At 43.2% G+C, this 23,940-nt stretch overlaps 3 protein-coding genes across 5 annotated transcripts; 2 read left to right on the top strand and 1 right to left on the bottom strand.

The window, feature by feature from the left end:
* Positions 1-50: 50 nt before the first annotated feature.
* LOC115133178 (sugar phosphate exchanger 3-like) lies at positions 51-9,592 on the bottom strand. Of its 2 annotated transcripts, none has more exons than XM_029666151.2 (14): positions 9,460-9,592; positions 8,627-8,826; positions 7,817-7,931; positions 7,333-7,425; positions 6,709-6,792; positions 6,357-6,502; positions 4,719-4,815; positions 4,316-4,400; positions 3,717-3,934; positions 3,141-3,282; positions 2,680-2,781; positions 2,161-2,360; positions 1,962-2,027; positions 51-1,817 (listed from the first exon to the last, which is right to left on the bottom strand). In XM_029666151.2, the coding sequence occupies exons 2-14, from the start codon at positions 8,701-8,703 to the stop codon at positions 1,725-1,727; spliced, it is 1,518 nt and encodes a 505-aa protein (XP_029522011.1). In that variant the 5' UTR covers positions 8,704-8,826; positions 9,460-9,592; the 3' UTR covers positions 51-1,724. The 2 variants fall into 2 exon arrangements, with proteins under 2 accessions (XP_029522011.1, XP_029522012.1); XM_029666152.2 differs by having other exon boundaries at positions 8,627-8,741.
* Positions 9,593-9,706: 114 nt separating this feature from the next.
* Positions 9,707-12,647, top strand: LOC115133179 (dnaJ homolog subfamily B member 9). Its single transcript, XM_029666153.2, has 3 exons — positions 9,707-9,814; positions 10,251-10,491; positions 11,267-12,647. Exons 2-3 carry the CDS (start codon positions 10,275-10,277, stop codon positions 11,710-11,712), a joined length of 663 nt encoding a protein of 220 aa, XP_029522013.1. The 5' UTR covers positions 9,707-9,814; positions 10,251-10,274; the 3' UTR covers positions 11,713-12,647.
* A 631-nt stretch (positions 12,648-13,278) lies between these two features.
* Positions 13,279-23,602, top strand: LOC115133177 (dynamin-1-like protein). Of its 2 annotated transcripts, XM_029666148.2 has the most exons (19): positions 13,279-13,504; positions 14,025-14,169; positions 15,013-15,059; positions 15,163-15,234; positions 15,349-15,435; positions 15,613-15,775; positions 16,006-16,126; positions 16,268-16,399; positions 18,448-18,654; positions 19,033-19,153; positions 19,357-19,512; positions 20,045-20,134; positions 20,243-20,335; positions 20,964-21,017; positions 21,203-21,280; positions 21,526-21,663; positions 21,745-21,854; positions 22,255-22,414; positions 22,569-23,602. In XM_029666148.2, exons 1-19 carry the CDS (start codon positions 13,403-13,405, stop codon positions 22,623-22,625), a joined length of 2,133 nt encoding a protein of 710 aa, XP_029522008.1. In that variant the 5' UTR covers positions 13,279-13,402; the 3' UTR covers positions 22,626-23,602. The 2 variants fall into 2 exon arrangements, with proteins under 2 accessions (XP_029522008.1, XP_029522009.1); XM_029666149.2 differs by lacking the exon at positions 21,203-21,280 and having other exon boundaries at positions 13,280-13,504.
* Positions 23,603-23,940: the final 338 nt, after the last annotated feature.

Here is a 23,940-nt window from a genome sequence, read left to right as displayed (position 1 = left end):
AACATATATAGTAAATTCCCTTGTGAAGAATAAAATATAGGAGTCAACAGTTTAGAAAAAGTCTATTTTCTTTTCTTGAAAAAACAAAACAAACATCACATAGGCTCATTAAAATATTAATTTAAAGTGCACATATGGAGAAAAAAAAACGAACATTCATCACAGATTAAGAACATACATTCGATAATGTTACAATTAAATACACATTCCATTTCATCAAGTTTAGCAGGTCCTAGACCAGCTGAAATGCACTTGTGACCTTGGTTAAAACCACTACAGTAATTTAGCAACTGATCCCAGTCCAACCAGGAGAACTACTTGTACCGTTTTAATTTATGTACCTACAGTAAATAAAATCAGTATACTTTTACCTCATTTTGATAAGACGATTTTTTTTTTACATTGATGTAATCTTACTGTTCTTTAAATAAATACAATATTTCAGAGGCGCGCAGTTAATGTTTACTGACCTTTATGACTTACAAAGCTGCTTAAAAACATTATCGGCAAACGTACTTTTTACACTGACCACGTTTAAATGCACACCAATATTCCGTTATTATTCGGGGTACTCAAGTGAGTTGACACACGTAAACATCATATCCCGTTTACAATAACCCGAAAAAGTTTTACTGATGCTCCGTATTGGACCGTGTAGCCTACTGGCTAATTTCATCCTTAATTTAGACACTTTCTGTTTATAATTTCTGACAATTAGTAGGCCATTTGTTTGCCAACTATTGTTAGATTCATGCAGCTTCTCTTCTGTCACAACTTGTTGTCCCAGAAGACCAAATAAAGTAGTGCTCACCAGAATAATGTCTATCATCGATAGAATGAACGCAGTAGTAATCTAGCTAAAACCGGTAAAGTTGTCTGTTTCGTTTAGCGACCGGGAGAACAGTGGAAAGATTCCAAAAACAATGGGAACGATAGGTCTGTGCAAAATGTCCAAATGTCATCAGTTTGACCGGTTTTAATTAAATTAAAAGATGAGAAAACGATTAAATAGGTTTATGATACATTTCACACGCATTTTCTCAAGAGATGCTGAAATAAATAAATAATATTTATCCACTCCTGTTCCCGAGACAAAATTAACATTTGTTGCCTAATTTTACTGCAAAAAAAGCATAATTCTGCATGAGTTAACATTATATTATGCTACATGTGAGAGGTTGTAGGCCATATTTCAGTTACTATTTAACCCATATGAATGAGCTACTGTCCAGAATACTGTGTGCATGTATACGTGGTCACTGACTACATGTATGTGCTACAGGCAATGACTGAAAATCCACCAAGCGGATGTGTGACTGTGAGATTCTAAGAGTGAGTGGCGGACTTCAGTGAGTGTGTGTTTTGCGTGCCTTTGAAATCTGATCTCTACTAAGCAAATGAGCAGATCCAATCATTCTATACAAGTAATCATTATACACTTCAGTAAACAGGTAAAGGAATTTGAATCATTGACAGCTGCTTGGAACTTCCTATCTCAGACCACAAACATTGAGAGGGCCCTGCCCCCACTCGTAAAAGGCGCTGAAGTAATCTTTAAAAAACGTGTTTCAGACCAAATATATACATAGATTGGACACACACATTCATAGACATGTTGTACATATATCTACAGTAGTGATCAGTGGACATAATCTGATTGACTGACAGCTAGTAGGCCCAATAGGGAAGGAGTAGGAACAAACATGGCCCCCGTGAGGAAGGCTTCACAGCTGGTGTGTCCTTGCCTGTCTGTCCCTCCACATGGCCCGAATCTCAGTCACGATCAGCGGCAAGATGAAGACTATGCTGCCCCCCGTCTGTGAGGCAATCACAACAGGACCAAATATGTCACAAACAGCGACCACAGTGTCTTATGTAAGATGCTCCTGAGGAGAATAAGTGACTAATTAACGGAATACATGAACATTGTCTCACATTATGGATTAGACAGATGATCTTACCATGACTATGAAGAAGTAGAACACACACATCCAGCCCAGTTTGCTCTCGATCAGCGATACCAAGTACTGAAAGACAAGGTAAAATACTCAACATTAAATCAATGGAAAGCACATATTTAGGTGTGTACGTATGTATGTACGTATGTATGTATGTATGTGCGTGCGAGTGTGTACTTTCTCAATCTCTAGTGTGTGTTACCTGTCCCGCGGCAGCTCCAATACTCCCAGTCCCGTCCACTATGCCGGTGACGGTAGCCAGAGCCTCCTGACTGCCCCTGAGGGCCTCCTGTCGCCCCAGGTCTGCAGAGATGGCTGAGCTGATCATGTTGGATGGCCCTCCTATGAAGAAACCTGTGGTGGCCAGGAGAGCTGCATTCACCACCTGGTCCGGAGGGGAGTCTGAGGGGGACAACACAGGGTTAATTCACATGTTTTTTGTGTGGATTCTGTATGAGACATATGGTTCTTTACCCCCCCCCCCCCCCCCCCCCCCCCTATCAAGGGCTCCCCTTGGTGGTCTAGAATTGACATAACACATCAATGAACTATTTCCATTTTTTCCTCGCTGACCTAAAATAAATAAATAAATAAATAATGGGAATACTATTTCTTAAATAAACGGGATCACATTGAAATTGAATGTTGGCCTGAGTAATATAGTGAGATGTTTTGGGCTAGAAAAAGGAGGAAGGTGGATGAAAAAAGGAGGAGTACTCACGACTGTACCCCACCAGGGCTCCCATAGCCAGCAGCAGACTGACGGCTAACACTGGAGCTCTCTTCCCCATGCAGTCTGAGATCAGGCCCTGGATCGTACCACCTGTGAGAGAGAGAGAGAGACAGAGAGCAGAAGATTAATACGCAATTTGCGGTCCCGTCTTAAGGGGTCTACACAGTCCACGCAAACAGAGCAGACGGAGGTCCGTTTGCGTCGCGTTCCAAAAACCCAGTCGCACAAATGTACGTGGAACTACGTTAGAGAGCGTTGCAGACGGACCTCAATCGGCTCCATTAGCGTAGACTACGTAGACCCCTTCAGACAGCATAGATAAATGACTCTGCATAGTTAGCTAGGATGTTACCACAGCTAAACCGCAGTCAACAACACCAATGCCAATGTCATTCATATTAACCAGTCAATACAGCCAGCGTTAACTAGGCCTGGGCCGGAAAACTCACCTATGATGCCTCCCACGTCGTACCACACAGAGAGCCTGTCGGCCTGGGCCTCCTTCCAGCCGAAGTTCCTGCTCAGGTAGAAGGGCAACCAGAAGAAGAAGGAGTAGTTGACCAGCTTCAGACACGCGTACGCCAGGGAATACTGGGGAGAGAGGATGACAGTCACCAGTTACTGAGAGAGTCATCACAGAAAGCCAGAACTAAAAATCTTCATATCGTCAGATGCTCCATAATACAATACTTGCTTTATTGGTTCTGGGAGGAGAAGTTGAGAGAAAGAGACTAACGCAACTAGTGACGTCTTCACCCCCCCCCACTGCCTAAACAAAACGGTCAGCTAAAGAACAGAGACAGAATGAAAACGCGTAAACAGGGAGGGGCAGATAGCAGAGAGGCAGGGAGGATGATAAGATGATAGAGATATAGAAATAGATATTGATATAGATGGGGAATGAAAGAGGGAGATAGCAGGGTGAGTGTGAGAGAGTGAGTGGGTGACAGCTAGCCAGAGTTAGAGGGATCACGAGAAAGAGGGACACAGAGACACACAGAGAGCTCTAGTAATATCCCACTCACAGGCAGCACCCCGGGCAGGCAGAAGGCCTGGCAGAATCCGATGGCTTTGGGTGTTTCCCGCGGCTCCTCATCCCCCTGCTGGATGGTGTAGTACCCTCCGTCACACACCTCCTCCGATCCCTCCTCTTCCTCATCCTCTTCATCACTCATCAGAGGCCTGTGGCTGTCTGCATCTCTCTCCACTGGACTCAGACTTGTCTCTGACTCCAAACACAGACCTGATGGGACAGATAAACGATACTCTTCATCAAAAGAGTCACACAGTACATCATAGCTATTTGAGCTTTATATCATATTCCACATACAGTATTACAACATCCTCACAATAAAAAAAAAAACGTTATTCTATTCTACTGAGCCATTTACTTTATGTTCGTATTCTTATCTTTTATCTTTTATTATTTCTTATTCTTGTTGCATTTTCGAGAAGGATCCTGCAAGTAAGCATTTCATTGGACGGTGTATACCATGCGTATCCTGTACACACGACTAATTCAACTCGAAGCTTGAAGTGAAAAAAAAGTACAGTACGATACAATGATAGGGAGACAATACCAGATCAATGAGGGAAACTGAGCATATGTGGACCCAATACTCACCCACTTCTTTAGGGGAGGTGAGCAGACCAAAGAACACCACCACCCCACCAGCAAACTGCAGCACTGAAGTGACCAGGAAGGCATACTGCAGAAACACAGCATAACACTGAGGTGCCTTGTATTGGGAATTGTGCTGTTCATACTCTGTGCTTTCATGTTTTCTTCCCTGGGACCACAGACGGACTACATAGCTAACTATGTAGCAAGGGGTTGAGAGAAAGACAATACCGCATAAATTCACTTTTCTCGAGACAACAATGTGGTGACCTTTTCTTCTAGACTTACTGACTAGACCATACCAGGTATTGTCTATGCAACATGTCCCTTTTTCATCTAGACCTTATAAAAAGGTGGATCCCAGAGCAGGTCTGTAATATGTATATCTGTGTGCATCTGCACTCACCTCATATCCGTACTTGAGAACACTGGATGCCAGGAAAGCTCCCAGAATGTTCCCAACAGAGGCACAGGCACTCCACAGGCCAAACACAAAACCTCGCCTGGAGGGAGGAGGAGACATACAGCGGTTACAACACTCTAAAGAACATGCACAATTCACACAACATACTCAGCACAATACTCAATTAGAATAAATCAGTACATCACTTCCTGTCCATATGATTTCAATCACTTTCTGACTGCACCCCTTCGATGTAAAATAAGATCTTAGATGATTTCAAAGGGTCTAAGGGTCTAAGCTACACCATTTGTGAAAATGAGTCAAATCTGAGTTCACGTGTTTTTAGATAATTGGCGTTAATGCTTACATTTTATTTGATTTCATTAAAAACTTTTAAAAATAAATACATCATAGAATAGATTGACAACCCCATTTGTAAACTTTTAAATTATACCAAACTCAACCGTTTATCTTTATCAGAGATAAAGACATGGACGTCCCATGGTAGGGTGGGGTATTGTTACAGGTTTTGTTTTTCCATTTATGTTTTGAGGTTGGACTTTAGCACGTATAGCTTGTTAGCACGTAGGGCGCACCAATTGGTGTCAACTCGTTAGTCAGTATGTGTTACACCTGTGCTAGTCTCCACCACGTTAGGGGAATGTGTCTTACCTGTCCTGGCCCAGGTGCTATTTAAGAGCGACACTTGTCTTGACTGATGTGGAGGGTTAACACCTTTAGTTGGCGCTCCCTATTTTGATTTCTAGACAAACAATCCCTTATCTGATTTTGTTTTGCTTCCTGTCTTTAAGTTTGGTGTGGCTTTTTCTTTTGTTTGCCTCTTCTTGGGCAAATTTAGTTGGTGCCCTTTAGGTTACAGTTTTTGTTGCTAGTCATCTTTCAGTGGACACTCCCATGTCTTTCAGAACCTCTCCTAAAACCCCACCTGTTTCATCTTGGTTGTTGGTCAGTGACTCTGTTAGTTCCCCCTTCTGTTTGCCTGACATTTTTGGTTTTCTTGCCGGGGAACGAAACAGTTATGCAAAATGGGTCAACTATCTCCTGAATGTTTTGGCATTCAGGTCTAAAATGTTACTTTCTGACCAATTTCAGCATGCGCAAACATGTATGACAGGTTTCTGGCAAATCAAAAGGGGTGTCGCCAGAAAGTGATTGAAATCATATGGAACGACCCCACAGTTAAAGCAATCCCCTAAGGCTGCTGTTTGTAAAGACAACTTCTGATTGTTGACCATCAGGGAGCCTAACTCAATCTGTGTGAGTGATCGGCATTGGCTAGTTTTCTGTACCTGCACCTAAACTCCAGTATTTTTCCTTCATAGCTTGATCTCCATCTTATTTTTAGGGAGTCCATTTTGTTTTCAACACTTTTATTTCCCTGACTGACCATAACTAGTTTTCCCATGGCTCACCCTCTGACATATGGTGAGCAATATGTTTGGAACATCGAATCGCAAAAATCACAATATCGAATCACAATACATATAGAATTGTGGGAATCGCAATAAATATCTTATCGTTATAATATCGTATCGTAAAAGGTCCCTGGCAATTCCCAGCCCTATTGATCAGTGTTGGAGTATACTAGTGTCATGGGAGAGAGAGGGACATGATACTCACCCCGACTTGCCGAACCAGTTCCCCATGACTGCCACCACACAGGGCCAGACAGCAGACTGCAGTAGGCCGTTCAGCACCCAAAGGCCACAGTACAGGTAGATGTTATAGAACTGCAGCCACTCAGTCAGGGTACCAAACACAAACTCCTGGGAAGTGAAGGAGGGAGAAACAGAAGGTTATATTGGATTACGTCATCAATAGAGCACAATGAAATGTAATGGGATCAAAATGCAGAATCTGCAGTATATATGACTATTGTAGTAACTACGTTTTAACTAAGTACCTATTGTAAAAATCTGATGTAACAACTGTGTAGATGTATGTGAAATAGAAAAAGCAATGCCCCACTTACCACTATGGCTGAACCACACAGACCAAAGGAGAGGACATACCGGAGGTTCATGCGGTCTCCGATCACTCCACTCATATATAGGCCCTGCATGAATATTGAACAACACACGCATATTTACTCTGTCCTCCTGCTTTGACTATTTAACTATGACTATAAAAAATATATATATTTAACTTGGCAAGTAAGGCAAGTAAGTAAAGAACAAATTCTTATTTTACAATGACGGCCTACCCCGGCCAAACCCTCCACTGCAGGTCAGCACTCAACCTGTTTACAACTACCATATATCCTCAAGATTATAACCTGTAATAAGAACTCTAGGCTATACGTCACTTCCTGATGACAGGGCCTGGAAAGAACAGCCACACAATCTTTAGCACAGCTGAGTGGGGTCAGGGTTCAGAGTGGGGAGGTCAGAATAGGGAATGTGAGAAGACGGCATCAGTGTGCTTGTTTCCATGTTGATAATTAAAGATAATATTCACAAATTAACACCACAGGCAACCTCCAGTGTGGGGCAGGAGAGAGAAGTAAATCTGACATGACTGATTAGGTTACATTGACTCACTGTTGCTAGACTACCAGTACGCCCCCCTCATGACCCCAGCTGGCCCTGACACTCACCACGGCGTAGGAAAACAGGAAGATGGTGTCAAGGACACCCAGGAACAGAGTGGCTTCATCGGAGTCTGCAAACAGGTTATTCTCCTCCCATGTCTGGAGGAAGATTCCGAATAGACAATCAAAGATACATACAGTAACACAATGAATAAACATTATATCATATCAAACAAAAACATTTTCAGAGCAACTGAATAAAGGGATTTATTTAACCATTTGACCATTAGTATTAGCTGTACTTCATGGTCTGTTTCAGTACTCATCAGTAGCTCCACACGTGATAACACTTCCTCATCCACTACACAAAACAAAAAGTAAATATTGAGGACTGCACCTGAAGAGATCACTAAACAAATCCAATAGTGCAAACTAAGGCAAAATAGCAGACATCCAGGAATTAAGTCATTATATCAGAGGCCATCTTTTAGATGAGGTGAAAAGGGGGGATAATTCAAGGAAGTGAATCCGCATCCTCCTGAGTACCTACCTCCCTGGGTGAGAAGGCAGGAGAGCTGGCATTCTGCACAGAGGGAGTCCACTGGGCTGAGATGCTCACTTTCACATTACTGAAGGTCTTCCTTGAGGCGTGCAGGAGGACATAGCTGGAGGGAGAGGGAGGGGAGACTTAATAAAGCCCTGTTACATTCTTAGCAGAACAAGGGACCAGAAACATCCAGGGCCTTCCAATGATGTGTTTAGCTGTTTAAAGCAGCTGGTGTGTAGGTCAGTACTCAACCCGTTTACAACTACTATATAACCTGTAATAAGAACTCTAGGCTACACGTCACTTCCTGATGACAGGGCCTGGAAAGCACAGCCACAAAATCTTTGGCACAGCTGAGTGGAGTCAAAGGTCAGGGTTCAGAGTAGGGAGGTCAGGAGAGGTAATGTGAGCAACACAGGCACAGATTCAGCGTTAATCGGATTCTTTCTGCTCAACTGTCTGATACGTTCACTTTCTCCTAGTCTGATAACAACCAGTCTGACCAAGAAGCAATGGTGTTATTTAAATAAAAGAAATCAGTGGAGAGATGTGTAGGACTGTGAGTACTGTAGCTCCGGTCCAGGCATTAGCATGTGCTGGGGCCCCTGGCTTAGTACTGTATTTACTTAAGGAGGATGTAGGCCTATATGAGCACAAGTGAGCCTGCGTATCAAATGCGTATGTATGCTCTGGTTTAAGTGCTTGTGTAGAGAGCATTTAGGCCAAAGAGAACTGGAATGAGAACTCTGAACATTCAGAGGGTCTTATACCATATCCCTACAAGGCTGGTGGGAGTTCAGGAGTTGAGTTTACCTAAAGAAGGTGAGGAGGAAGGCGACCAGGTGATGGTGGGTGTACTGCGCCAGGAAGCCACAGCACGGGGACGACATCACAGGGGTCACCAGGAGGGATAGGAGGGGGTGGAGGCCTTCAAGGGAACAGCAGTAGGAGGCAGGAGTGATAGGGGGTTCAGCGAGGGAACAGCACCACAGTAGTTTATCCAGCAGTACAGCCTAGATCACAGGACAGCAGCAAACACAACTCTAAGTCAGAAACACAGCTTTGCCTGAAAATCAGAGAACTGGGATTTAAAGTCCTATGAGACCAAGTGGATATTTTTTACCTTAGTAAACGTTTGTAAAAGGTATAGGATATAAAGCCATAAACAGGTGACCAAAGGTCTTGGTTAGCCTCTTCCAAAGAATAAAGTCACAAGCTTGTTACCATTAACCTACTTCCCATCATGGGACCTTACTGTTAGTTAAACAGCCAACAAACCTTGGAATCTGGTCTGAAACCTTTATCTGCTGTAAACACCCTCTGAATCACACTCTGCCAATAAAGGCAGCAACATACAACAAAGATTGAGATTTCCTTGCTTACTTTTTCCATGTACTGATTCTAGATAGGAAGAATATAGCTATTGGTTTGCAATAAATATCCTTGGGAGCTGTCTTCTGTCTGCTTCTGTTGCTGGCCAGCAGTGCAGCACTTAACTCAAGTGACTCACTCTGGTGGTAGGTAATGCATATGGAATACACTAGCTTGATGCTTCTCTTTCACTAAATATACATTTGGCATTGGATAACACTATATGGAAATGCAAATATGTAATCAAGATTGAGGTCAAACGGATAAGGACTTACGTTTTTAATACCTAAACAGCGACGCTAGCTTGAGATCATCTGTTTACAGTCCAGTCTGCTATTGTACAGTGTAGCAATCGGTTTCTTTTTGTTTTCTTCTGCTGTGGTTTCACATTTCCTACTGCCACCAACAGGACTGGAGTGTACCGGAAGTGAAAGCATGCAACACAGATCCACATGCCCCTAGTTTCAGCCAATCGCGGTGTTTCGAGTCAGTGGGTGAAGGAATTAACCAATAAGATTGCGAGTCGTGGTGTTACAGCTCGGGAATGCAACCTGCTATAGTTTGTCACCTACGGATCAGCTGTGCCATTATCGTCTGATAGAAGAGCCGCTGTTGTTAGTGCTTTTCAAGGTAAATTCTCAATTTATTTGTGATGTTTTTTTTAGCTTAGAATTTGCATACAGAACAGAAATGTGTTTCATAGTTTTCACAGGCTCTATGTACTTGTTGTTCTGACACTTTTTCTCTCCCCCATCCACCTTCAATGGTTTAAACTGCCTTATCAATTGCTTTAAATACAATGTAAATGGTTGGATCATTGTGTGGCTGACTCAATCATCTATTCACTAGGGTAAATACATTTGTAGATCATGTCCCTAGCTAAAGTGGGATTTAAAAAAAGAAAAGCCTATGTCACACAGCAGGTTTTACAGATTTGCCATGCTTCCTTTCTACAGTACAGGTTAAAAAACGCTTACGTAGTTATACTTTTGTCAATTTTACATTATTTGCTTGTGTAAGTAGCAAACTGTAAACTAACTGTCAAACCTCTCTCTTTCCTGGGCAGGGAGGCAAGTGCTAACCACCAAATATGGCCACAGCACAGTCAGTCTTAATGTTAGCAGTATGTATTCTCATGATAACTGAGTTCATATTGGCACAGAGGGACTACTATGACATCCTAGGTGTGCCAAAAGATGCCTCTGAGCGCCAGATCAAGAAGGCCTTCCATAAGCTAGCCATGAAGTACCATCCTGACCGAAACAAGAGTCCTGACGCAGAGGCAAAGTTCAGGGAAATAGCTGAGGGTGAGTCCTGTCAACTTCTGGGCACTCCCCTCATCTGTTACATCAGGGCTCCTTTACATCAAGTCCACACCAAATGTATTGGATGGAGTGTTAATTATTCATCCTGTAGTTGTATTAATACTTTTGTAAACATTTCAACAAGTAATAGATGTTTTCCAATCTTTTAATATTGTCGGTGTAATAGACATTTTCAGGTGAACAAGGAGAGCAGTCATTGATAATATCAATTAACAAATCTATCTGGCTTAATTACAAGTTTGCAAACCGTGATAACAATATCCTGCACAGGGGCAGAGAATGTCTAATTGGCCTTTGCTGAAAAGGCCCAATAGCCTGATCAGCAATGCTAAATGTACTGCGAACAACAGCCCGAGTGGCTTGTAGAAAGTCAAAACAAAAGGCCAATGACTTTGTCAGCTGCTACAGAATCACAGTGTTCAGAGACAATTCAATACAATAATAATCAGTGTGTTCTCAGTCCTTGTACCTCCAGTCTAGCATCAATCACTATACACAGATATGAGTTTACTCCATAACATTCAGCGTTGAGTGATCATCAACCAAAGTGTCACAAACAGAACACTGGAAATCATGTGTAAATACAGAAAGGGAAAATGCTTAACATTGAGTGAATCACTCTAAACTGAATATGAACTTTATTGATCTTAATATTCCCATTACAGTCAGTTATGAAGTTTTTCCATGTTAAAGCATTTGTTGTTTTTCTTATGTCTGGACACCACCAAGAGACTTATGTTTCCTTTCCTTTGCCCAGCGTACGAGACGTTATCAGACGATAAGAGGAGACTGGAGTATGACCAGTTTGGACATGGCCCCTCCCCTGGTGAGCCAGGCACAGGAGGTGGGAGGAGTGGACAGCACTTCCACCAGAACTTTAACTTCAACTTTGATGACCTGTTCAGAGACTCTGACCTGTTCGGTCATAACCAGCACTCCCATCACAAGAGGGCCTTCAACAGCCACTTCCAGGCCCACCAACAGGCCCATCAGAAGGCCCAGAACAGGCACAAGAGACACTTCCAGGGCTCCTTTGGTGGAGAACTCTTTGATGACGTGTTTGAGGACATGGAGAAGATGTTCTCGTTTAATGGACACACAGGCGGGGCGGACAGCCGGTTCCAGGGCTCGGCAAAACAACACTGCAGGACAGTGACACAGCGCAGAGGGAACATGGTCACCACATACACAGACTGTTCTTGATTGATCTCTACCAGAAACACATCCCACATCCCACTACTCACGGGGTATGGGTTTAGCTATTGTGGTTATTTTGTAATTACTTTTAATTTAGCACTTTGGAACATGGTTTTGGAAAGAAAGAAAATATGCTATAAATATGTTGATGCCTATGGGCCATAAAACAAACTGTTCTCAAGCAATACCTTTCACTCATTTTGGATATAATTTAGCTGGGCTTATGTATTAGGTTTTTACTTATGGATATCATTGCATGTTACAATGCCTCCATTCAGATTTTAAATGGACTTTGTTTACATCATGCTATGACAAGCACCGACTCCCATTTCTCAGGTTCTCTCTTGGCTTCCATCTTTGAGAGCAGCAAATGTATTGAGTTGGGGAAAAAAAAATATCACGCTTTCTTTTATTTTCATTCTGGAACATTTGAAATGGCTAAGCAAAACCAAAGTAATTCTCTCTTTCAGAAAGAGTTCTTCCAATATCGTGAAAGAAAGTCAGTGTTATAGCACATTTTATATGGCTTATGCCTTGTAATTTTAGAGCTTTTGCATTTGATCGGGGACTTATGCCCCCCCCCCCCCCCCCAGTGTGTTAAGTTGCTGTCACTTGAGTTGAATCTCACCGTGAAGTTGAAGAGAACCTAACTCTAAATGTGTATTTAACCAGGCTATACACCATTTATCAACTGTTACCTCTAGTTTTTTTTCTGAAAAGTGTGCCTCTGCCATTTTATTATGTGCAATATTTGCAGTTGGCACCTTTTGTTCTGTTGTCTCTTTGACTTTGCTGCCTGATTTATCATTTTGTGTGAAACCAATGTTCAGTTATTGAATGCTGTCTGCACTTTGTTAATCCTAAGGATGATCTATTTTTAAATATTGAAAGAATGAGGAGTGGTACTTGTTTGGAAATAAAAATATATTTACTCTAAGGTCCCTGCAGACTAAAATGTATTTCTACAATTTCTATCATTCTATTCTATCATGTTCTATATCACATTCTATTCTCTAAATTCAGGGGTTGAGATTACTGTAGTATCTTCAAAATGTGTGTCTATTCTATTCATGCTCTGACATTTGATCAGTTTGTGTAAATCTCAGAATAGGTTTACAAAACACTATATTTTCGCCTGCCACTATAATGTAGCTACAATTTTTAGCCTAGCGATTTGAGAGGTGAGCCAGCAACCAGAGGGTTGCCAGTTTGAGTCCGGGTCTGACAGGAAAAACCTGTCTTGAAGTGAGCTGGCGACTGGGGTGTTGATGGTATCAAATCATATATACTATTGCCTGCCGTTGTGCCCTTGAGCAAGGCACTTAAGCCCCCTCAAGAGCTCCCTGGGTGCCCAGTGTGTCTTTTGGAGGGGTTGGGTTAAAAGCTCAAGTCAAATTTCGGGTTGGAGCTTGTGTGCAATTGACCAGTAAAGTGATCTTAATCTTACACGTCCATAGAAAAACAAACGTTTTTGAGCAGCAGCCCTATTCTGGGAAATGCAGTCCTATTTATAAAATTCTAGCAGCGTTTGGCATCTGGAAGACTACAAGTCCCTACAATACACAACGCAGTCGCAGACTGGTGGGAATGGCTTATTTCAATGCTGTCTGTGGGACATTGAATGACTTTTAACAGAGCTGGTGGATAGCTGTTCCATTATTTTATCTCTCTAGAAAGGTGTCAATTTAGCTTGAACATGGAGGCTCTAATCCCCGTTATAAACAAGCTTCAAGATGTCTTCAATACGGTGGGAGCAGACATAATACAGCTGCCGCAGATAGCAGTCGTTGGAACCCAGGTGAAATCCTTCCCCTTAGTTGTCAAAATAGGGCTATGCTGCTAGGCTCTTCACATGACCCTGAAAGATAGCTACATAGCTAGCTACATGATTTGCTATCTATCCAGCAATTTTGTGTTCGAGGTTTTCATTATGTTTTGTTCGGGCAAAACATCAGGATTGCAGAAAATGAGCCATTGCACTGGAGCGTGGTGCAGTTAAAAATACACCTCTTTCTATCCTGCTTGTGCACGAGTCAGTTGGGTGGCTATTATTGGTGTGCCTGTGTTAACGGACAGCTGGAATGTTCCATTTGACCCGGGCAAAGCCTGCTTTTTGGCAGCAGCCATTATGAGGAACACCTGTCAATTACTGTAGGACATTTTTCTTAGATCATCTTCATTATCAGTTCTCCTAAAGTCAGGTCACCACCACCTTATGTGCCATATTATTTTGTAACACTGCTGTTCTCAGATCTGTCCTTATGTGATAGCTGTTAACCCAACTCCATGATGTGACATAATGTGATGCCTGTCTCCAGAGCAGTGGGAAGAGCTCTGTGTTGGAGAGCCTGGTTGGCAAGGACATGCTGCCCCGTGGGACAGGTGTAGTGACCCGCCGGCCACTCATCCTACAGCTAGTCCATGTGGATCCTGGAGATGGCAGGAAAATGAAAGATGAGAATGGTACGTAGTCCTACCTGGGATGGAACACCACCATATGTGAGCACACTGACTGACCACTAACCGTGTGTGTGTGTGTGTGTGTGTGTGTGTGTGTGTGTGTGTGTGTGTGTGTGTGTGTGTGTGTGTGTGTGTGTGTGTGTGTGTGTGTGTGTGTGTGTGTGTGTGCGTGTGTGTGTGTGCGTGTGTGCGCGCGCGATTCCCCATTCTGTATTTTCAGGCCACTTTGTGTCATTGTTTCTGACCTGCCACCCATGGTGTTGTTTTGCAACCCTTCAGACCAATTGTACCATTTCATACTTCAGCAAGTCGTGAAACTCAGAAGATCACACGCTTGCTACTGTATCATGTTAAACCCAGAGGGAGATGTTTTTTGCAGTAACCACATTGTTGAAAATAGGAGCTGAAACTTCCTCTTTCTCTGACTGCAGACCCCACAACGTGGACAAACACATAACAATGTATACCTGCCTCCCTTGACCGTTATTAGGGACCTGTAGAACAGACCGTCCACACCTGAACATGTAGTCTATCTAGGGCTATTCCTTCAATGATTGTGATCATAGAGATGCTATTAATATAGTATTCTAATCTATGATTGTGATCCTGTGTGGCTCAGTTGGAAGAGCGTTGTACTTGCAAAGCAAAGAGTTGTGGGTTCGATTCCCACTGGGGCTGCCCATATGTCAAATGTATGCACGCATGACTGTAAGCTGCTTTGGCTAAAAGTGTCAGCTAAATGGCATGTAGGACAATTTATATTATTGATAGCTCTCCCGTATTCCATTACCTTATTTTGGTTAGGTGAAAATGTGTATCTAAACCGTGTGTTATTGTATTCCACAGGCGTGGAAGGAGATGAATGGGGCAAGTTCTTACACACCAAAAACAAGGTATGACTTATCTCAAACATTGATACGTGTTGCTACTCATGACATTCTGTTTTCTGTGTTGTTGATTGAAGAAAATCTACATGAACAAAGCTGGTCTTTTCAGATCTACCCAGACTTCAGTGAAATCAGGCAGGAAATCGAAAATGAAACGGAAAGAATTTCCGGTATTAACAAGGTAAGACAATCGCAGTGTAATTATTTAGCACCTCATAAATTGATCTCCTTCACATCATACGTCCCTAACAATTTCAACAAAGCTAGTCATTGTTTGTCATTGTATTTCCTATAGGGGATCAGCGATGAGCCTATTCACTTGAAGATTTTCTCTCCTAATGTGGTGAACCTCACTCTGGTGGATCTACCCGGCATCACCAAGGTAACAGTGACTGGAGATGGCGATGAACTGTACTAAGTGTCTGCTCTGCATTGGAGAACCTAGAAGCCTAGCAGACATGCAGGGCAACTGAAACCTTGGCTGGAGCATGATACACTAAAAGACTCCGTCGTCTGTCACTCCTCTGTGTTTGTGCCCCCCCTCCCCCCAACCCTACAGGTCCCAGTGGGCGACCAGCCCCAAGACATAGAGGTGCAGATCAGAGAGCTGATCCTGAAGCACATCTCCAACCCCAACTCCATCATCCTGGCTGTGACCGCTGCCAACACAGACATGGCCACCTCAGAGGCCCTCAAAGTGGCCCGTGAGGTCGATCCCGACGGTCAGTACTGGGTTTGACTTTTTTCACGCATATCTAGGTGATGGTAACAGATTGGGTGTCAGGGTTTTGACCCGCCTTTCAGGTTTGACATCAATGTAAAAGGGCTATAATGCTCATTTTCATCCACAGTGTTTGGGCAGCCACTTATCTCTCTCTGCGACTGGTAAAAGTGTATGGTGTGTACAGCATGTTGTGTTGGACTCATTTCTGTAGTCTGTTGTTGTGTACAGGCAGGAGGACACTGGCGGTGGTGACCAAGCTGGACTTGATGGACGCTGGTACTGATGCTATGGACGCCCTGCTGGGCCGGGTCATCCCTGTCAAACTGGGCCTCATCGGAGTGGTCAACAGGTCTGGCGTTATACTCTACTGTAGCACGTTACACTCACTCCCAATAGTAGCCTCTACTCTACCTTACCTAAAAATGAACATTAGCTGAAATCGGTCTTGTGCTTACCGTGAAGCCGACACGTCTCTGTCTGGTTCACGCAGGAGTCAGTTGGACATCAACAATAAGAAGTCGGTGAGCGATGCCATCCGAGATGAACATGCTTTCCTGCAGAAGAAGTATCCCTCTCTCGCTAATCGAAATGGAACCAAGTATCTGTCCAGGACTCTGAACAGGTGAGAATGTTATTGTTCCCTCCATACTGCAGTTTAGTATGAGTATTACATAAGCACATCAGGAATGGTAGTAGCAACTACAGTAGTGACTTCTAACAACACTTGCCAGGAAATGTTCTTAAGTCTGATCAGCCAATAAATCACAAAGTGCAGCCTACTTTATCTAATGGAACTTTGAGATCTCAGATATGGTGCCCATGGAATTACCACTACTAGAATGGAATTGTGTCATAGCAATTTCAAGGTGAACAAAAGAGAAAAGGAGTCACAGATCAAGGCAATCAAAGAATCTATCCGATTTATTACAAGTTGCCGCAGGAAGACTCCTCCAGCACAGAAGCAGAGAAAATGTCTAACTGGTCATCACTAAGAAGGTCCTTAACAGTGCATTCTGAAAATATTCAGAAACTTAGACTTTTTCCACATTTTGTTACGTTACAGCCTTATTCTAAAATTGATTAAATTGTTTTTTCCCCTCATCAATCTACACACAATACCCCATAATGACCTTTTTTTTTTGTGCTAATCTAGGTCCTGAGCTCTCTGGAGCAGGTTTTCATCAAAGATCTCTCTGTACTTTGCTCCGTTAATCTTTCCCTCGATCCTGACTAGTCTCCCAGTCCCTGCCGCTGAAAAACATCCCCACAGCATGATGCTGCCACCACTATGCTTCACTGTAGGAATGGTGCCAGGTTTCCTCCAGACTTGACGCTTTGCATTCAGGCCAAAGAGTTCAATCTTGGTTTCATCAGACCAGAGAATCCTGTTTCTCATGGTCTGAGAGTTCATTAAACTCCAAGCATGCTGTCATGTGCCTTTTACTGAGGAGTGGCTTCCGTCTGGCCACTACCATAAAGGCCTGATTGGTGGAGTGCTGCAGAGATGGTTGTCTTTCTGAAAGGTTCTCCCATTTCCACAGAGGAACTCTGGAGCTCTGTCAGAGTGATCATGGGGTTCTTGTTCACCTCCCTGACCAAGGCACACCTCCCCCGATTGCCCAGTTTGACCGGGGGGCGGCCAGCTCTAGGAAGAGTCTTGGTGGTTCCAAACTTCTTCCATTTAAGAATGATTGAGGCCACTGTGTTCTTAGGGACCTTCAATGCTGCAGACATTTTTGGTACCCTTCCCCAGATCTGTACCTCAACACAATCCTGTCTCTGAGCTCTTTGGACAATTCCAAAAATATGGCTTGGTTTTTGGTCTGACATGCACTGTCAACTGTGGGACCTTATATAGACAGGTGTGTGCCTTTCCAAATCATGTCCAATCAATTGAATTTACCACAGGTGGACTCCAATCAAGTTGTAGAAACATCTCAAGAATGATCAATGGAAACAGGATGCACTTGAGTTCAATTTCAAGTCTCATAGCAAAGGGTCTGAATACTTAACCGTATGTAAAACATTTTTTTATATATTTTTTAATATTTTTTTTCTCTCTCAAAAAAAAAACGCTTTGTCATTATGGGGTATTGTGTGTAGATTGATAATGAGAAAAAACGATGTAATCCATTTTAGAATAAGGCTGTATGTAACGTAACAAAATGTGAAAAAGTCAAGGGGTATGAATACTTTCCGAATGCACTGTATAACCTAATCAGCTGACAACTGTTCTGTAAGCACCAGTCAAGAGACTTGTAGGAAATCAAAACAAAAAACCAGTGACTTTGTCAGCTGCTACAGAATCACACAGTGTTCACAGACAATACAATAATAATCACTGTGTCCTCGGTCCTTGTACCTCCAGTCTAGCGTCAATCACTATCAACAGATATGCGTTTAATCCATAACATTCAGCATCGAGTCTAGTGACCATCAACCCGAGTGTCACAAACAGAACACTGGAAATCATATGTATTACAGAAAGGTAAATGTCACACTTAACTAAACATGAACTTTATTCAGCTTAAATATTCTCATTACAGTAACCTACTGTATCTATTGAAACTTCAAGGTCTCAGATACTGTGCCCATAGAATTAGAACTATTAAGATTGGAATTGCCATTCAAATCAATGTTCTGTGATTCTATTTCTCCTGTCCCTGCTAGGTTACTGATGCACCACATCAGAGACTGTCTACCGGAGCTGAAAACGCGTATCAACGTACTGGCGACCCAGTACCAGTCTCTGTTGAGCAGCTACGGCCAGCCCGTTGAGGACCAGAATGCCACCCTTCTGCAGCTCATAACCAAATTCGCTGCAGAGTACTGCCACACTATCGAGGGCACTGCCAAGTACATTGAGACGGCCGAGCTGTGAGTAGTAGTACCGTCTCTATTCCACGAGGTGGTGCTGATGTCTGGGCAAAATGCCTGTGAAAACCCAGATGCACTTTTTATTTACCTTTTTAACTAGGCAAGTCAGTTAAGAACAAATTCTTGTTTTCAATGACCGCCTAGGAACAGTGGGTTAACAGAACGACAGATTTTTACCTTGTCAGCTCGGGGATTCGATCTTGCAACCTTTCGGTTACTAGTCCAACGCTCTAACCACTAGGCTACCTGCCTCCCCTACAGTACCTGTATTATGAAATGCTTGAGATGAGTTTGAGTGTTGGCACTATTACTTTGATTCATAGTAGCACATCATGTTTGTCACACCATGACAACTTGATCTTTCCTCTTGTTTTGCAGATGCGGTGGTGCCAGAATCTGTTACATATTTCACGAGACTTTTGGGCGAACATTAGAGTCAGTGGATCCCCTAGGAGGACTCAACACCATAGACATCCTGACCGCCATCAGGAACGCCACTGTGAGTAGAAGTTCTGAGACCTTCTTCTTCTCTCCTTCTAACAACAGTATTGGCCAAAGAGTGGGCATACCTTCAAACTGGGGAATGAATAAATAGTAATCGGTGTCTTCCTATCAATGCTACTTTGTCGGAACAACACACGGTACATGTCTGTCTCTACTCTTAATTTCTCTCTCGCTCTCTCCCTCTCATTCTCTCTCCAGGGCCCTCGCCCGTCTCTGTTTGTGCCCGAGGTGTCGTTTGAGCTGCTGGTGAAGAAGCAGGTGAAGAGACTGGAGGAGCCCAGCCTGCGCTGTGTAGAGCTGGTCCATGAGGAGATGCAGAGGATCATCCAACACTGCAGCAACTACAGCACACAGGTAGACACTGTGCGCGCACACACACACAGACACGCACAACACACGCACAGTCTTGAATAACTAACCTTGTGGGAACACACAATTCAGTCCCGTTCAAAATACTATTTTCTCATAAACCTAACCCTTAACCTAACCATAACCCTAAACCTAACCTAGCTCTTAACCCTAACCCTAAAACTAACCCTAGCTCCTAACCCTAAAACTAACCCTAAACGTAATTCTCACCTTAACCCTAAACCCCATATATATAGCATTTAACCTTGTGGGGACCAACAAAATGTCCCCAGTTGGTCATCTTTTTGTTTGTTTACTATTCTTACATTTACATTTACATTTAAGTCATTTAGCAGACGCTCTTATCCAGAGCGACTTACAAATTGGTGCATTCACCTTATGACCTCCAGTGGAACAGTAGTGCATCTAAATCTTTTCAGGGGGAGGGGGGGTGAGAGGGATTACTTTATCCTATCCTTCTAGTCCCCACAAGTATAGTTAAACACACACACACACCTGATACCTGTGTTTTCCATAGGAGTTGTTGAGATTTCCAAAGCTCCATGATGCCATAGTAGAAGTGGTCACCTCTCTGCTCAGGAAAAGGCTGCCTATCACCAATGAGATGGTAAATTTAGGTTAAAACGGTTTAATGTGCACGTGGGTTATTTGTATGCCAATTGCATCAGGTTATTGTATCGCATCATATACTTACTCCAGGTGCATCTTACTCTAGGTGCATAATCTGGTGGCCATAGAGCTGGCCTACATCAACACCAAACACCCTGACTTTGCTGATGCCTGTGGGGTCATGAACAACAACATAGAGGTGACAGCTCATTACCGTTTCTCTTGACATGAATTCTGTATAATAATAGTTGTGTGATGTAATAATTATATGATAATGTACACTAGCGGTCAAAAGTTTGGACACACCTACTCATTCAAGGGTTTTTCTTTATTTTTACTGTTTTCTACATTGTAGAATAATAGTGGAGACATCAAAACTATGAAGTAACACATATGGAATCATGTAGTAACCAACAAAGTGTTAAACTCTGTCCTTTGGTCCGGAGTCCAAATTTGAGGTTTTTGGTTCCAACAGCCAGGTCTTTGAGAGACGTGGTGTGGGTGAACAGATGATCTCTGCATGTGTGGTTCCCACCTATTCCATATGTGCTATTTCATAGTTTTGATGTCGTCACTTTTATTCTACAATGTACAAATAAATAGTACAAAATAATAGTACAACTAAAGAAAAACCCTTGAAGGAGTAGGTGTTCTAAAACTTTTGACGGGTAGTGTATGTCATTTAGTAGACGCTTTAGGCCAAAGCGACTTAGTCATGCGTGCATACATTTTACATATGGGTGGTACCGGGAATCAACTGCGCAAAAGAGGACATTGTGTGTTGTAAAAGTGATGTAACTTTCCTCCTTGCTGTCTGTGTCCTGTAGGAGTCGAGGAGAAACCGAATGAGAGAGCTGCCCGCTGCCGTCCCCAGGGATAAGGTAACTAACTATCCACCGTACTTTGACTCACTTCTATAATACTCTAAACAAAATGGCTCCCATGCTCAATCTCTCCAGCTCTCTTTAATCGCAATGTAATACCAATTGTCCCTGGTCTTTTCCTTTTTACCTCTCCTGACTTCACAAGTCCCTTCTCCATTCCTCCTCTCCTCTCTTCCTCTTAGTCAGTAGTTAATGGTCCAGTCGGCCAGCCTCCCATTCCTACCGAGCCCCCTGCCTCTGTGGACGCGGAGGGTGCCAAGGTGGAGCATGGGTGTGGGCATGCTCCGTACTTCCTGCTGTGCTCTGCTCTGCTCTGTGTGCTCAGTCTGCTCGCCAGCACTCAAGCCCTCTCTTAACAATGTCCTCTCTGCCTTCTCCCTCTCTGTGCGTTTGAGCTTGGCTCTGACTTAAATAGATTGGTTTGCGTTGTGGTTCTGCAACTTGTGGCACAAGATGCTGTAAAAACGTCTCTACATCTGATTGTTTGTGTTGTGTGTAACCTCAGCCTCCCGGAGCAGGGCCCCAGGGGGACCAGGAGGGGACAGGGAACTGGAGAGGCATGCTGAAGAAAGGGGATGAGGGGGCCCCCGGCTCTGGCCCCGCCAGCCCCCATAAGGGCCTTGCCGTCAACCTGCTGGACGTGGTGAGCGAATAATAATAAAGTTATTCGATTTCAAAATGCTGTGTGTTGCCCTTCAGTGATTGGCTGATGCTTCTCCCGCAGCCCGTTCCTGTTGCCAGGAAGTTGTCTTCTCGGGAGCAGCGTGACTGTGAGGTCATCGAGAGACTCATCAAGTCTTACTTTCTCATCGTCCGGAAAAACATCCAAGACAGGTGCATGTGTTTTCTGACACTGTCCCTCTCTTTTTGGGAAAGAGGATACCTAGTCAGTTGGACAACTGAATGCATTGAACCGAAATGTGTCTTCTGCATTTAACCCAACCCCAGAGAGGGATTGTGGATGCCTTAATTGACATCCACAGTGTCCGGGGAGCAGTTGTTGTTTGGGGTTAACTGGCTTGCTCAAAGGCAGAGTGGCAGATTTTTTTCTCACCTTGCCAGCTCGGGGATTCGAACCAGCGACCTTTCGGTTACTGGTTCAATGCTCTTAACCGCTAGGTTGCTTGCCACCCGTTGTATTTCTGCGCAGTGTTGAAGTCTAGAGGTATTTGCTCCCATTAGGCCAGCAGCTCAGATTTCTCCCTCCTCTCTTTCTCCCTCCTCTGTCCTGTAGCGTGCCTAAGGCAGTGATGCACTTCCTGGTGAACCATGTGAAGGACAGTCTGCAGAGTGAGCTGGTGGGTCAGCTCTATAAGTCTAGTCTTCTCAACGACCTGCTCACTGAGTCTGAGGACATGGCCCAGAGACGCAAGGAGGCTGCAGACATGCTAGAGGTTGGTACCTTAACCATGAACAGTGAGGTTTGACATACACGCAAACATTGGTACAGGAAGTAGATTAAAAAAACAACAACTAAAGGTAGCACTTCGATATTATATTATTCACAACAAGCTTCATAGTCAAGTGTATCTCATTGTGTGTCCACAGGCTCTGCAGAAGGCCAGTCAGGTCATTGCTGAGATCAGAGAGACTCATCTGTGGTAAGGAGGAGAATTCCACTGAAGTCAATCTGTAATCTACTAATCATGTCTGGAAGACAGAAGGTGTGTGTCTACTTATCATGTCCGGAAGACTTGTGATTTGCCAATGTGAAAATGCACTGTTGTGGTTCACGTAAGTGTGTTGATTGAAACATGGTACTGGCTCACAGCTATGTTAAGGCTAAATACATATCATCGCTGAGCTGTATAAGAAACTGATACCTCATTAAGGCATATCTGTACTGTGTAGTTATAACCAAGAATGTTTATTATTTAGTTGTTTTAAAAAAAATGAACCTTGATTTAACTAGGCAAGTCAGTTAAGAACAAATTCTTATTTACAATGGAGGCCTACCCCGGCCAAACCCGGACGACGCTGGGCCAATTGTGTGCCGCCCTGTGGGACTCCCAATCACGGCCGGATGTGATGCATCCTGGATTCGAACCAGGTACTGCAGTGACGCCTCTTTCACTGTTTGGAGGCCAAACCTGTCCTATCTTCAGCTGTCTGAGTGGAACACAACAGGGAGAGATTGATGAATGGTTCTTTCTGTAGCCTAAATCAAAGCTGAAACTCTAACCTCAGTTTCACACCCTAGCCTTCAACTGGAGAATATAATTTGTGTAAATATTCTCCAGTTCACATACATTTGATACTGCCATCCCACATTGTTTATGAGAATGTATAACACTCCAAAATATACCGTAACCCTAAATATCTTTATTTATTAAATGGATTTAAGTTATAATGTCAAAAGCACTGGTACCGCTTTCTATGTCATTTTATGTTTACAATGTGCAGGCAATATGTGGTGCATCCCTTACGGGGAGAAAAGCACATGAATTTCACGTGATCTCGTGTGATTTTTTTCTGTGAAGTTTAATGTGATAACGTGACAACATATGAAGCAACGTGATAACATGAAGCTACACGTGACAACAGTTGAAAACATGTTAAATAAATGTGACATGAGGATGCAACATGTTTGCGTGTGAAAGTGTCATTGAGAATAGATTTTTTTTAAAGGCATAATTGACATTCAAGTTAAACAGTTCCGGTTTGTTCCGGAGACGTCCCCGAGAACGCTATTGTGTTTGTTGTTGTTGAAGTTACTGTATTTTTACAGCTAAGTGAAGGCGCTAACATTACAGGACAGTATGCTGATTACTTGGGAATCAACCTCACTTGGGATTTGAACTCACAACTTCTTGGTTGATAATTACCTGAAGTTTGTGCTGCACCACCAGGTCTGTGGACCTAAGGGAGATTGATTATACATACAATGAGTATACCAAACATTAGGAACACCTTCCTGATA

This window comes from Oncorhynchus nerka, linkage group LG8, assembly GCF_034236695.1.
Source record: "Oncorhynchus nerka isolate Pitt River linkage group LG8, Oner_Uvic_2.0, whole genome shotgun sequence".
NCBI lineage: Eukaryota > Metazoa > Chordata > Actinopteri > Salmoniformes > Salmonidae > Oncorhynchus > Oncorhynchus nerka.
Note: the sequence above shows the minus strand (reverse complement) of the source record. Positions and strands in the feature narration are given on the sequence as shown.

What these genes read in the sequence shown, in the direction of transcription:
- LOC115133178 (XM_029666151.2), bottom strand. Translation starts at nt 8,703, where the DNA reads ATGTCGTCCCCGTGCTGTGGCTTCCTGGCGCAGTACACCCACCATCAC. An exon ending in TTCCTCCTCACCTTCTTTAG is followed by an intron (nt 7,932 to 8,626) that starts GTAAACTCAACT and finishes CTCTCCCTCCAG; the next exon opens with CTATGTCCTCCTGCACGCCT. An exon ending in CACCTCCCCTAAAGAAGTGG is followed by an intron (nt 3,935 to 4,315) that starts GTGAGTATTGGG and finishes CTGTCCCATCAG; the next exon opens with GTCTGTGTTTGGAGTCAGAG.
- LOC115133179 (XM_029666153.2), top strand. Translation starts at nt 10,275, where the DNA reads ATGGCCACAGCACAGTCAGTCTTAATGTTAGCAGTATGTATTCTCATG. An exon ending in GTTCAGGGAAATAGCTGAGG is followed by an intron (nt 10,492 to 11,266) that starts GTGAGTCCTGTC and finishes TCCTTTGCCCAG; the next exon opens with CGTACGAGACGTTATCAGAC.
- LOC115133177 (XM_029666148.2), top strand. Translation starts at nt 13,403, where the DNA reads ATGGAGGCTCTAATCCCCGTTATAAACAAGCTTCAAGATGTCTTCAAT. An exon ending in TAGCAGTCGTTGGAACCCAG is followed by an intron (nt 13,505 to 14,024) that starts GTGAAATCCTTC and finishes GCCTGTCTCCAG; the next exon opens with AGCAGTGGGAAGAGCTCTGT. An exon ending in CCGTCAACCTGCTGGACGTG is followed by an intron (nt 21,664 to 21,744) that starts GTGAGCGAATAA and finishes CTTCTCCCGCAG; the next exon opens with CCCGTTCCTGTTGCCAGGAA.